The sequence below is a fragment of the Rhinolophus sinicus genome, linkage group LG06 (assembly GCF_036562045.2).
Source record: "Rhinolophus sinicus isolate RSC01 linkage group LG06, ASM3656204v1, whole genome shotgun sequence".
NCBI classification, from domain to species: Eukaryota; Metazoa; Chordata; class Mammalia; order Chiroptera; family Rhinolophidae; genus Rhinolophus; species Rhinolophus sinicus.
In genome coordinates, this window is record NC_133756.1 from 49,349,054 (window position 1) to 49,362,437 (window position 13,384).

General features: G+C 38.1%; 1 protein-coding gene and 1 long non-coding RNA gene across 3 annotated transcripts in view; one reads left to right on the forward strand and one right to left on the reverse strand.

Annotated features, from left to right (window-relative positions):
• The window catches only part of CLCA2 (chloride channel accessory 2), a 40,215-nt gene that overhangs the window by 19,287 nt on the left and 7,544 nt on the right, over positions 1-13,384 (forward strand). For both annotated transcript variants that reach the window (XM_074335086.1, XM_019751752.2), the window contains exons 7-12: positions 1,370-1,600; positions 2,652-2,829; positions 3,801-3,907; positions 5,176-5,400; positions 7,717-7,987; positions 10,934-11,104. In XM_074335086.1, the coding sequence (XP_074191187.1) occupies positions 1,370-1,600; positions 2,652-2,829; positions 3,801-3,907; positions 5,176-5,400; positions 7,717-7,987; positions 10,934-11,104 (1,183 nt within the window). The remainder of the gene's footprint in view (positions 1-1,369; positions 1,601-2,651; positions 2,830-3,800; positions 3,908-5,175; positions 5,401-7,716; positions 7,988-10,933; positions 11,105-13,384) is intronic.
• Positions 1-13,384, reverse strand: part of LOC141572127 (uncharacterized) — a 186,169-nt gene that overhangs the window by 8,474 nt on the left and 164,311 nt on the right. The gene's annotated exons all lie outside the window — the stretch shown is intronic.

The window sequence follows — 13,384 nt, forward strand, 5'->3', positions numbered from 1 at the left end:
GAAACTGAAGACATTGAGTTGAAAGGACCTGTTCAAGGATATAGGGGCTGGTAACACAAGAATAATGAGAGTTGCAGGTTTCTGGCTTAACTAATTGGGAGTAGAGGCCATAATTGAGGATGGAGATTGATGACTGTGGTGTTAGTAACAGCTACTACCGTGTTTCCCCAGAAGTAAGACCCAGCCGGACAATCAGCTCTAATGCGTCTTTTGGAGCAAAAATTAATATAAGACCGGTGTATATTATATTATATTATATTATATTATATTATATTATATTATATTATATTATATTATATTATATTATACCCGGTCTCATATTATAGTAAAATAAGACCAGGTCTTATATTAATTTTTGCTCCAAAAGACGCATTAGAGCTGACTGTCCAGCTAGGTCTTATTTTTGGGAAAACACAGTATTTACTATGTAACAATTTTGCAGATAGAAAACTGAAGGTAAAAAAAATATAAGTAATTTCTCTCTAGTCATATAATTAGCAAAAGTTGAAGGCAAGATTCAAAGTCCTTGTTTTATTCACTCTACTAATTTACCTCTCAATATTGTAAGACGAAATAATAGTTGGAAAGGAAGGCAATGAATTCAAAGTGTGTAGAGGTTGGCACACCAGTGGGACATTAAATTGGTGAATTTCGTAAGCAGTGCGACATGCAGGTCCCGATGTTATGGGAGATGCCTGGGTTGTAGATAGAGACCAAAGTTATCACCGAACAGGCAGTCACTAGAGCTCAGCTTGCTGCTCCGCAGCCTTCAAAACAAATGGTTATAGTGAGTCCAGCAGCAGCATCAAACCCAGTCACTAATATTATTTTACATGTGGTTAGTACTTCAAGGTATAACTGTCCTGTCATACACATATCTCAGTTGATCCTCACAACAATTCTGTTTTAATAAGAAAGATATTAGTATCCCTGTATAGCTAAAGTACCCAGCCTAAGATGACCCTTATATAATAACTGCTACTCTTTACCAGAAGTTCTATTTGCAGTTTTTCCTCTTGCCCAGACTGAAGAAAGCAGCTACAAATCTAGTCTCAATCGGTTCTATAGACATTTGAATTCTGAGTAAGAGAGAAATAGTGGGGATACGAGTAGGTGTTCTTAGAGAGTGGTAATTGTGAACAACTTGTTGGGGACAGAATTCCAAACCACTCCCTCCTCCCAGAAAAGTATTCATTTTTTGAGCCTGCAGTCCATTGAACAATCTTCTAGCACTGTGACACTCTCTACAACTAAAAAAAAAATTGAAATTCCATATCTCTCAAGAATTAGCAGAAATATTTGCTTATTAGGTTACTTTTGTCTACCAATCAAATGTTGTTATCTTTCTTTTTTCCTTTTCGGGACATAGGCTGGCAGACTCCTTCGACTGCAACAAGCAGCGGAATTTTACTTGATGCAGATTGTTGAAATTCATACCTTTGTGGGAATTGCCAGTTTTAACAGCAAAGGAGCGATCAGAGCCCAGCTACATCAAGTTAACAATGATGATGACCGAAAGTTGCTGGTTTCATATTTGCCTGCCACTGTGTCAGCTGAAGCAGAAACCAGCATCTGCTCAGGGCTGAAGAAAGGATTTGAGGTACAGTAGAGCACCCCAAGCCTCAAATCACCATCACTTTCCTTTCCCTCATTTTGGAGCCATCTGTTACAGCCTGGTCATAGCAGCTTCAACTGGAGGAGAGTAATGATGGGTTATCTTTAAGGTCAGGAACTATGTGCCTAAAAAGTACCTGACATGTAATCGTTGCTTAATAACTGCTTGTTGAAGGAATGCATAAATGCATGAAAACAATGGTCCAGACTGGGGGACGTCAGCATCATCTGGACACTTTCTGACACTGTCTCTGCAATGCTGAGACGATCCCACACATGGCCATTTTCACCCTTGGATTTTGCAGTCAAAATCAGCGTGTCTGGCTCCTGCCTATAATCATACTAGCCCTCAAGCATAGGAGACTCAATTTAGGCCAGAGGTATGTTTCAGGAATGACAGAATTCTTCTAAATTAGCATAAGTTTGGACTTAACATCTGGGATGCAGCCATGACTCAAACATCTGGTAGCAAGCAAAACACATCAATTGCAATTGTTGCTGCCTATAGGCAAGTGATTCTCAACCTGGGCTACCTGGGAATTTTCAGGTGATTGAAAAACCTGGATGCCTCGGTCTCAACCCCAGAGAGTCTGATTTAGTTGATCTGGAATGTGGTCTGGCCACTAAAATTTTTAAAGCTCCTCATCTGATTCTAATGTGTAGCCAGAGTTGAGAACCACTTTTCTAGGGCCCCTTATTAGTCACTCACTGGATCTCAAGAGGCCAGATCCCACACAATAATGTTCTTTCATATCCTCCATGATGGACACTATTCTAAACTAGGGGCATACCATGGTGATTGGAATAGAAAGCATCCCTGTCCACAAGCAAACCGACAATGGTATGTAAGATGACAGATGCTGTGATGGGATGAGATGCGGACCCCATGGGGATGGCCTGGATCGCAGGGAGCTGCAGAGGACCTCAAAGAGGCATGTGCCCCACTGATGGCGGATTTGGAATGAGAGTGGATTTTTCTGCTCAATAAGGAGATTTGAATTACATGTCCTTCCGAATGACTAATCCTCTGTGTTCAGGTGGCTGAAAAACTGAATGGAAAAGCCTATGGCTCTGTGATGATATTAGTGACCAGTGGAAATGATGGGCATATCAGCAACTGCTCACTCACTGTGCTCAGCAGTGGTTCAACCATTCATACCATTGCCCTGGGTTCATCTGCAGCCCAAAACCTGGAGGAATTATCACATCTCACAGGTAAACAAATTTTTAAAAACGTATATTTTAGAGCATTTCCTTTCTAGTTGAATATTCAAAGCATAACCGTGAAAGCCAGATTATGTCAACAGAATACATGGCTGAATTGAAAAAAAAAAAAGAAGAAGAAGAAGAAGCCATTTTCCTAAGAGAAAAACCCACAAAAATCATTGCTAAAATTTACCTAAATTTTGCTGACTTTTTTACATTTTATTTAGAAGGTGCCAATTATATACATCCAATGAAAATATTATTTTTATAATTTGTTTGTTAAACCAGCCTGAGCATGTATAATCATAGAACTAAAAAATGTGCTTAATATTAAATGCACTAACTTCTATGATAAGAGCACTTACAATATTGTAAAATACATATATTTTTGTTCTAAATGAGGTACGATAATTTTATCTTATATTCTTTATAGTCAATAAAAATGGATATGCTGACTTGAAACTGAAAGTCAGGTTTTAGTATTTTTTGAAAAACAGTATTTTCAGAACGTAAATGTAAATATATAGCAATGGAAATAGCAATTAACCTAGATTACCTAGGAATTAACTTCATTATAAAACTAGCCAATAAATACAGAGGGTGCCAAAACAAATGTATACACATTTTAGGAAAGGAAAAAACTGTATTAAAATTGTTAATACTCAATATATCCCGATAACACAAGATGAATACAGTCATGTGTATACATGTTTTGGTACCCCCGGTATCTATTGAGTTTCTACCATGGATAGAGTTCTAGGCTCTGACATTACAGCTGTGAACAGAACAGACAAAGCCATCCCCTTCGCGCTGCTCACCACATGGTTGCATGAGGTGCCAGGCAAAGCAAGTCAAGCACAGTTCCTACTCCCCCCAAACTAACCCTCGTATGCAAAGAAAGGTTGTTGAAAAGGCCTAAATTTTATTTTTTGTTTTATTTTATACATTTTAATTCCTAACATCCCACTCATGTATTTCAGGGGGCTTAAAGTTCTTTGTTCCAGATAAATCAAACTCCAACAGCATGATTGATGCTTTCAGTAGAATTTCCTCTGGAACCGGAGATATTTTTCGACAGCATATTCAGGTCAGAATTTTCTCAGTGTTATACTTATAGTTGGGGTAGGAAGGGGAAAGGAAGCAAAGAAAACAGATAAATTGTGTTCACTGCCTCATTCATCTTATTTGTATATATATTGAGCTTCTGGGCCTCATCAGAGCCAGGCTTTATTTTTACTTGATGTTTGTACTTCTCAGCTATAGAAGTCATTTTCTGTAATTGCTACTTCAGCTTTTCAAGGTCTGTAAGCAGAGCTTGCTCCTTCCTCGTGGTTCAAAATGGGGTGGAGTGGCAGTGCACGGGGGGTAGGGCCCAGAAGAAAAATAAGAAACTGTGTATTTAGTTTTAGTCCCATAATAACTTTCCATCAATCAGAATCCATTTTACTTTTGCTTCTTCAAAACTTTCTCTGAAGCTCCTTTCTCATATAAAAAGTATCAACTATTTCATTGGATTCTAAAAACTCCTAAATATCTCTACCACAATTTACTTAAATTTGCTTACAAAAGATTTCTCTAATCAAGCCATTTTTTAAAGGGGCCAAATTTTTATTTCTTTCTAAGTACTGTAAAGATATTTTGAACATAACCAAATTTTATCTGCTGTTTCCTCACAGATGGTAAGTGAACCTGCCAAGTTAATGGCTTCATGTAGACAATGAACATTTGTTATTCTTAGAAAATATTTAACAAGTACATTACATGTACACAGTAAAGGCAACAACCACAATTCCATCATTAGATATGTAAAAAGGTGAATTATAAATGACAACATATATTACAGATTAGACAACAATGGGCTTTTCTGAATAATCTTTCCACCCTGTGATTTCCTCTTTAATAATATGAAATAAAAACAAATGTTTTAAAAAGTAAAAGAAAAAAATTAACAAACTATTATTCATATGGCTCAAATTAGCCTTATGTTCTCAAACTTGTTTTTATTCTTTAGTCCCACTAGACTGTGGACAGAAATTATAGCTAATCCCCTACAACAGCTCAGAGCCCAGCACAGAATGTGGCATAGTACCGTGTTTCCCCGAAAATAAGACCTAGCCGGACCATCAGCTCTAATGCATCTTTTGGAGCAAAAATTAATATAAGACCTGATATCATATCATATCATATCATATCATATCATATCATATCATATCATGTATTATATAAGACCCCGGTCCTATATTATAGTAAAATAAGACAAGGTCTTAAATTAATTTTTGCTCCAAAAGAGTAAAGAAACAGATAGAATGATTATGTATACTCTAGAAAATTTCACACATATATTCTCTTGAACAGCTTGAAAGCATGGGTGAGAATGTTAAACCTCACCATCAACTGAAAAACACGGTGACTGTGGATAACAGCGTGGGCAATGACACTGCCTTTCTAGTCACATGGCAGACCAGTGGTCCCCCTGAGATTGTACTGTTTGATCCTAATGGAAGAAAATACAACACAAATAATTTCATCATCAATAAAGCTTTGCGGACAGCTCGCATTTGGATTCCAGGAACTGCTAAGGTAGGTGTCGTGAGCGTGTTCATGATGACAACATTTAGTCACGTAGGTGACTTTCAATTGAGTCACATAATTAAATACATTATGTAAAGGAAATCCTATTCTGATATATCAATTTACTTTCAATTTATGAGGGCTTTTTGTGAATGTTAAAAATTTAGGGGGAACAACTAAGGTACGTTCAAAACTTTAAATAACGAATATGAAAGGCTTCTCACATGGAAATTAGTATTTATGGAGTAAACATAATTTCTTTCTGCTTACTTCCTTCTTTACAAAATCCATATAGACACACTTACCTATACGCTTAGAAAAAAAATCTTCTACTTAGAATTTATAATATGAATATATGCAACACGTATGTTTTTGAGCACTTACTATGTGCTGGGTCTTCTTCTAGGGGCCTTATAATAAAACGCCACGATAAGTATGAGAACAGGGTACTCAGAGCATAAAGGAAGGATGCGCAGATGGGGGAGTTGGGAGGTGGAAAGGAGAAAAGTTCCTGGAAGTGAAAACATTAAAATGGAAATATGGAGGATAAAGGGCACACAGGTGTGAATGACATTCTGGGCAGAGTGAACAGCAATAGAAAGAAAGGCTCAGAGGAAAAGAATATGGTTCTTCATTGAACTACAAGTAGTTCAATACAGATGAACTAGCGAGCAGCACGTAAAGTGGAGATTTAGGGGAAGGAAAGTGGAGGGGTGATGAGGCTGGACAGATAAACAGGAACCAGATAAACAGGAGTCAGCAAGGGCTCTGAATGGCAGAAAAGGGAATCGGAGTCTGCACACTAGAGGTAAGGGAACCACTAACGGTTCTGAGCAAGGCGGGGAATTGAGCCCATAGGCTCTTGCACTGCCCGAAGGAGCAGAGTCCCTCCTCACCACCAGTGGTCCTCCCTCCCCAGAGCATTGCTGACACCCTCTGCTCAGCCTCCCTGACTCTGCGCCTGCGTCCTTCCCATCCACTGCTCGCCTCTGTCAGGTAGTCCTTCTAAGCACAAATGGAGCAAACCTGTCTCCCATTCAAAACTCTTTGGTGGTCTCAGGATAAAACTCATGTGGTTACTCTTATATACCAAGCCCTTCATGTTCTGGCTTCTGCCCATGCTTATTTTTAACCCTTCTCCCAAGTACCCCATGCTTAGCCTACTTAACTTTTCTCCAAAGTCATTGTGTTCTTTTCACACATGTGCATAAGGGCCAGAAACACTTCATCTATTTCTTGCTGCCTTTGCCCAACCCCTTAGCCGGAATTAGATGCCCTGTATCAAAACACTTATTATATACCCAAAGACAAGTTTTTGACGTGGGTTCCTGCCATGTATCTATTACTAAGGTTATGATTACAATAATTAATTAATTAATTAAAATAATCTTGATGCTTGAACTGGGACTTCACTGGAAAATGGTAAAGCATATGAACCCCAACTCAGAAGGCTGGGTAAGGTGTGGTGGTATCTTAACTTTCCACACTGAGTCCCACCTTAACTCTGTTTTCTCCCTTCTTCCTTTTCCTTGATTGTGTTCCTCCTGTTACTTCCAGGATTTTAGAAGGAACAGCAGCAAGAATAAGGAAAAAAGGAGTATTTATGTACAGTTTAATCAAAAGAACAAATTTCTACTCCATTGTCATTTAAGCTTGTTTTCTTTCAGATATTCTTTTGCAGATTTCCCCCAGGCAGCCTAGACAGGCAAAAGTGAATGGTACTTCACAATATCTCTACAAATTACTCAACATAGACATGGTGGAATCCTGACCTATTAAAAAAATAGTGTTCCTTTTCTTGGCCCCTAATAGTGTATGTGTGCTTTGTTGCTTGATATTTCTGGGCATTGGTGGGGGTGGGGTGGAGGGAAGGAAAAATACTGTTGCCTTTTAGTCCAGCTTATCCACATAAATCATAATTGTCCACTGAATTTGCTATAAATCTCTTCGTTATATAAAAGGAATACAAATGTTGTACCTCCTTTTCAGTGAAGGGGCTCAGATTAATATTTGCAAAGTACTTTGAAGCTCTGAAACACTGTTTTCATTATCGTCTAAAATGAGACTCAAGATACGTCTTTCCCCACAGATAAATTCCAGGTATAATTCCCTAGAGAGGTACCTAACAATATAAATAGGCTGTGCTATGAATTTAGTAATACTTAACCAATTATTGCTATTCCTGACATTCTTTTGTAGTATTTTAGAAAATGCAACATCAACAGAACAAGAACAAAAAACCCTATGAGCTTAGATTTATGCTTTAAAATGAAGTGTTGACCTTTTTCTTCACACTTGACAGAACAAAAAGCCTCTGTTTTGCAGCCCGGGCTCTGGACTTACACACTGAACAATACCCACCATTCTCTGCAAGCCCTGAAAGTGACAGTGATCTCGTGTGCCTCCCGCTCAGACGTGCCTCCTGCTACTGTGGAAGCCTTTGTGCAAGGAGGCAGCACCCGTTTTCCCCATCCCATGATGATCTTTGCAAACGTGAGAAAGGGGTTCTATCCCATTCTCAATGCCACTGTAACTGCTACAATTGAGCCAGAGACAGGAGATCCTGTTACGCTGAAACTTTTTGATGATGGAGCAGGTAACGAAGAATGTGATGTCATTTTTCATGTTCTCAAGAGCTGTTGTGATTTGGCAGTATCAATATTAAGCTTATCTTTTAAATTATTTCAAAACAAGTTTTTTTTCCTCATCCAATCTTACGAGAGTCTCAAATTCTCATAGAATCACAGATATGCTAAGTAGTTATAGGTTGCATCTGCACAAGGTAAGAAAATATGAACTTGGGAAAAGAGTCTCCATGAGGCTCCTCAGAGTGGCTGCGTGTGACCAAAATGGTGAGAGGAAGTTGTTTGACACGTAGGTCTTGGCTTCAAGCCAGTGACACTTGTCCAGTGACACTGGCCACACTCACTCAGTAAGGTCACCCAGGAACAGGTCCTTGTGACATGCCCATATTCCACTAAGATTTACCAGCTTTACTATTCACTAAAATAATTAGATCGAACAATTAAAATAGCAAATGAAAACCCAAAAAGGGGGATGCAATGACAGTAAATGCATTTTTTCTCCTTGAACCCGACTGTGAAAATTGGAAATTGAACTTGTGACCTATGAGTTGACTGTAGACTATTCTTTAGCCAAGTAGCTGTGTTGATCAGAGGGCATAGCCAGTGCCTTTTACATATGTGATTTGGTCACAAGAAGATCAAATCATCAAGAGTAGTGGAATTGGGATAGAGAGTTTCCTACCACTGGGAAAAGAAAGCAAAATAAAACAAAACCCTACTTCAAAGTACTCATTTTGCACATAGAGAGCTCAGAGCCTCCTAACCATACGTCACAGATAGCACAGAATCAAGCTTGGCAAAGAACAGCACCTGGGCTCTTTCTGACCAACCTTTTTGACTTTTAAAAACAAATTCCTTAGTTGTTTTATCTTTCCTGCTGTGTTTTTTTTTTTTTTCCTACACTAAAGTCTCAGAATGACAATGGACCTCAACCCCTGCGTTAGCAGCCCCACGTGTTTGATCTACTAATAAAATCATATTCCTTCCCTCTATTGTTTCAAAGATAAATTTTTTCAAGAGTCTTAGGTTTGGCAACCTATGACTATCTTGCCATGGCAATCTTGTATGGCATTTATGAAACAAAGGTTTATTTAAAAGATTTTAGTTCCAGTCTACCTCAGCAGGATACCAGAGAAGGCCCCTTGTTTTGTCTATTGGGATGGATCCAAATGGACTTCTCATATTCTGATTGCGTCCCCATGGCCACACCTTTCATTTTTTTGTCTATAGTCCAGAAATGCACTTTGCAGAATGTTCCTCCTTCACCCCAGCCTGTGGGCTGGCCTACAGGAGAGCAGATATAACTATCTTAGGAAAGATCACTTGAATAGGCTCAACAGGCTTTTATATTTATTCCCTGGAATGATTTTATTTATTTGATGTCTAAATTTATACCCTAATGAAAAAAAAAAAAGAAAAAAAACAATGAAAAGATTGTTTAAGTATCAAAGTGTAAATTTAGATTTTTCCCCCCAATACTTAGCACGCATGTATTGTCTAACACTTATTTTTATATTGGAAAAAATACTTACCTGTTAAGTAAAACGAAGGAACAATAATAAAATGTATACATGTAAAATGCTTTATAATTTAAAATACACTTTCTCATACACATTTGCAAATAATCATCACAACAAACCTGTGAGATGTTATTCCCGTTTTATAGATGAGAAAACTTAGCCTCAGAGAGATCGTTTTACAGCTACTAAGTAGCAGATCCAGACCTTAAAACCAAGTCCCCTGACACTCAAGCCAGGGTTGTTGCTCATATCTTTCCGATTCAGTGATTAAAAGAGGTGGCAGTGGTAATTGTGGCATAAGGAGATTTTTCTTTATCATATCTCAACAGAGATAGACCTTATGAATCATTAAGCCACTAAGAACCAAGACTTGATTTCTTTCCAGTACATAAAAACAATTTCTAAATCTACTATGACCATAAGTTCCTTAGCACTTTTCATTTTAATTAAATCTAGTCTCTTTTCTCATGTTAAGGAGCAGCCCTGCCTCTGCAGTGGGGACTCCAGAGCATTTACTTTAGTGACAATACGATGCTAGAGAACAGGGCTGGGTGAGAGGTATGTGAACGGAGTTGATTCTAGAACAGGACAAGCTGCTTGCCCCATGTGGCCATCTGCACTTCAACAGTGCATGTGGTCTGCACTTGGGCTAAGCTGTACCTCCCTGAGGCCAAGGAGTCTAGGCCTTCCTGCCATTCAGGCATGGACTTGGTTTGGAACTGAACTGCTCTCTAAGGTTCAATACAAAAGGAAAGAAGTCTAGCAGTGGCCAAGCTTTAACAACGCCTTCTGAAGCAAGGCACCGTGGATGGAACCAAAGGCTGTCCACCTTTAAGTCATTGAGCCCCTTCTGAGCTAGAATAACAGTTCCATGTACCCTTTGAGGAAATTAAATGATTTCACACTTCACACTATCTTATCAACTACCAATTTTTTTTTTTTTCCAATCAGGAGTTTTTTTGGTTTTTAATCAGGGCTTCTGGCTACTCATACACCCCTGGAAATTATGTGAAAATATGTATATATGCACATATATTTATTTCCTAGGGACAGAATAGCTTTTATCTTAAAAGGATCTATGACTATAAACAAGCTTAAGAATGTTCTTGGTTTCTGTGAGAAACTAGTACTATTTTCAATGATAGGACAGAGAGCTCTAAAGGTGATTATTAAATGTTTTCTTAGCACTGAAGTAGGTACAACTCATTCACCATTACAAAATAATTTTTCATAGGTTAAGTAGCCACAGGGAGAAATTATGGAGCCATTGGATTTTTAATCACATGATAATATCAAAAATTGTGATGACCATGACAGCATATGCTAAAATGGGAAGAATAAGGGGAGTGAATCGTGCTTTTTAATGATTTAATTAAATATTAGTAATCAACTGTGATGGCAAGTGTTGACATTAAGTTTTTTTATATATATATACAGGTGCTGATATTATAAAAAATGATGGAATTTACTCGAGGTACTTTTTCTCCTTTGCTGTAAATGGTAGATATAGCTTGAAAGTGCATGTCAATCATTCTCCCAGCGTAAGCGCCTTAGCCCACTCTATTCCAGGGAGTCATGCTATGTACGTACCAGGTTACATAGCAAATGGTAAGAATCATTAGCACTGTTATCTGAATAACATCATTTAATGTATATATCACTGATGAGTGTGTGTGTGTGTGTGTGTGTGTGTGTGTGTGTGTGTGAGAGAGAGAGAGAGAGAGAGAGAGAGAGAGAGAGAGAGAGGAAGAGAGAAGTAAAAAGAGATGGAATTTCAAACTTCCTTCTACTTAAGTCAATGCATAATTTGTTGACTATCTCTTCAGTCCTTAAAAGTTCATGGTTGCAGATAACAGAAAGGCTATAGGTAATTCCTACAGATTTCTCCTACCTTCGTTTCAGTAATTATTTTGACCTCTTTCTTGTGACTATTCTATCAGAATTACTAACAGATAAAGAGCTTTATTGAATTTTTCCAGTTCCAGCTCCTGCATTTCCTCTACAGAGGTTTAGGCAAGAGAAAGAGGGAAATAGTGGTTAGCAGTTAAAAGAAGGAAGCAAATAGCCCAAACAATCCACACAGGAAATGAGTTCCTAAAAAAATATGAGTTTGGATATTACAGAGAACTGAGTGCTTCCTGAAGATATTCTGTTTTCTTTCAAGATAAAAGTGCCAAATAAATAGAAGACACATTTTTAAACACCATTATTATAGTTCCAGATGGGAAGCAGTGGTTAAAGTATAACAGACAAGCAGAAATAATGCTACAGTCTTTTAAATCATCTTATGGCTTTTAAAAACATTTCTAAGCATTCTTATTTGCAAAACTGCCGAATCTTTATAAATACTTTTCATGTATTTTAGTACCTACAACTAGTGATTTTTGTATCTAGATATAATACTTCATTCCTAAATAGATAATCCCGCTTTCATTTATACATCAATCATTTTCGAAAGCCTACTAGGTGTTAGGCTGAGTCCTAGGAACTTCGGATACCAGGCAGAATAAGATTTGATTCCACTCGAGGAGCTTGTAGGCTACTGACTGGTCTAAGCATCTTTTCAAAACCTGTGAATTTAAAGGATGAAAATATCAGCATCTAGTGTACACTGAGATTAGAAAAGTAATCTGTGTACTTCATACAGGCCCTTAATAGCACAGAAAGGAAAAGTCAGATTTCCCGAGGTATGCCTACTATACATAACATTTACTTTATCAGTTCAGGTGACAGCCTTGAGCACACATTTCATTGAAAAATGGGAGCTGCTCTATTTCCAAAACATCAAATCTCCAGACACAGCATTATTTACTCTTTTCCTCTCCTCCTCAAAGGCCAGTGTCTCCATTGGATTTGCTCCAAATACCATCCAGCCTGCTCATCCAAGGGTCTTGAGGGCTCTGCCTTATATGTTCCTGTTCTACTGATCCCTCTGGGCAGCATTCAAGCATGATTTATTACTACCCGTATTAAAATATTGTTTGTTGGTCCCCCTTCATCTACTGTCTACCTTTCTTGTCCCTGTCATCTGGTTCCTTGAAATTTACCCAAACCTGCTGACTGTATTTTCTCACTTCCAATTTACTACTCTGTTCACTGCAGTCTGACTTCCATCCAAATCACTCCACGGGAGTAGCCCTGGCCCTAGTCACCAGTGACCTCCCTGAGGTTAAATCCAAAGGACACATTTCAGTCCCCATTTTACCTTAGCAGTATCTGACACAGCAGATTGATTTCTCCTTTGTAATTTCCTGGTTTCCATATCACACTCTCCTGATGACCTCTGATGCTCTGAAACTTTTCTGTCAGTCTCTTTTTCCAGCTCCTCTTTTTCTGTTGTTGCCAATTCTCAGAGCTCATCCCTAACCTTCTCACTCTACCATTTGGAGCCACACTGCCTGGGTGGGAAACCTAGTTCCCCCATTGACTAGCTGTGTGACTTTGGGCCAGTTACTCAGTTTCTTGTGTACCTCAGTTTCCTCATCTGTAAAGATAGGGGTAATAATTACACCTTCCTCAAAGCACTGCTGGGAAAATTAAATAGCTAATACATGTAAGATATTTAGAAAAGTGCCTGGCATATAGTGAGCCAGGCAATCAATAAATGCAATTTATCATTATAGTTGAAATTCGCATTAGGTAATCTCATTAATCCATGACCTTAATAATATATCTGTATGACTATAACTTTCAAGTGTATAACTTTGAAATTATTAAATCCAGGTAAAACCCCCTTTTGAGATTAAATCAATACCTAACTATCTCCTTGACATCGTCAAGTAGATGTTTTACACGAATCACAAACCTCATAACTTACGTGTTTAGTATCTTCCACTTTAGCCTGTTTCTCCTCCCAAGTTGCTTATTTTAAAAAGCTGGGAGCTATTT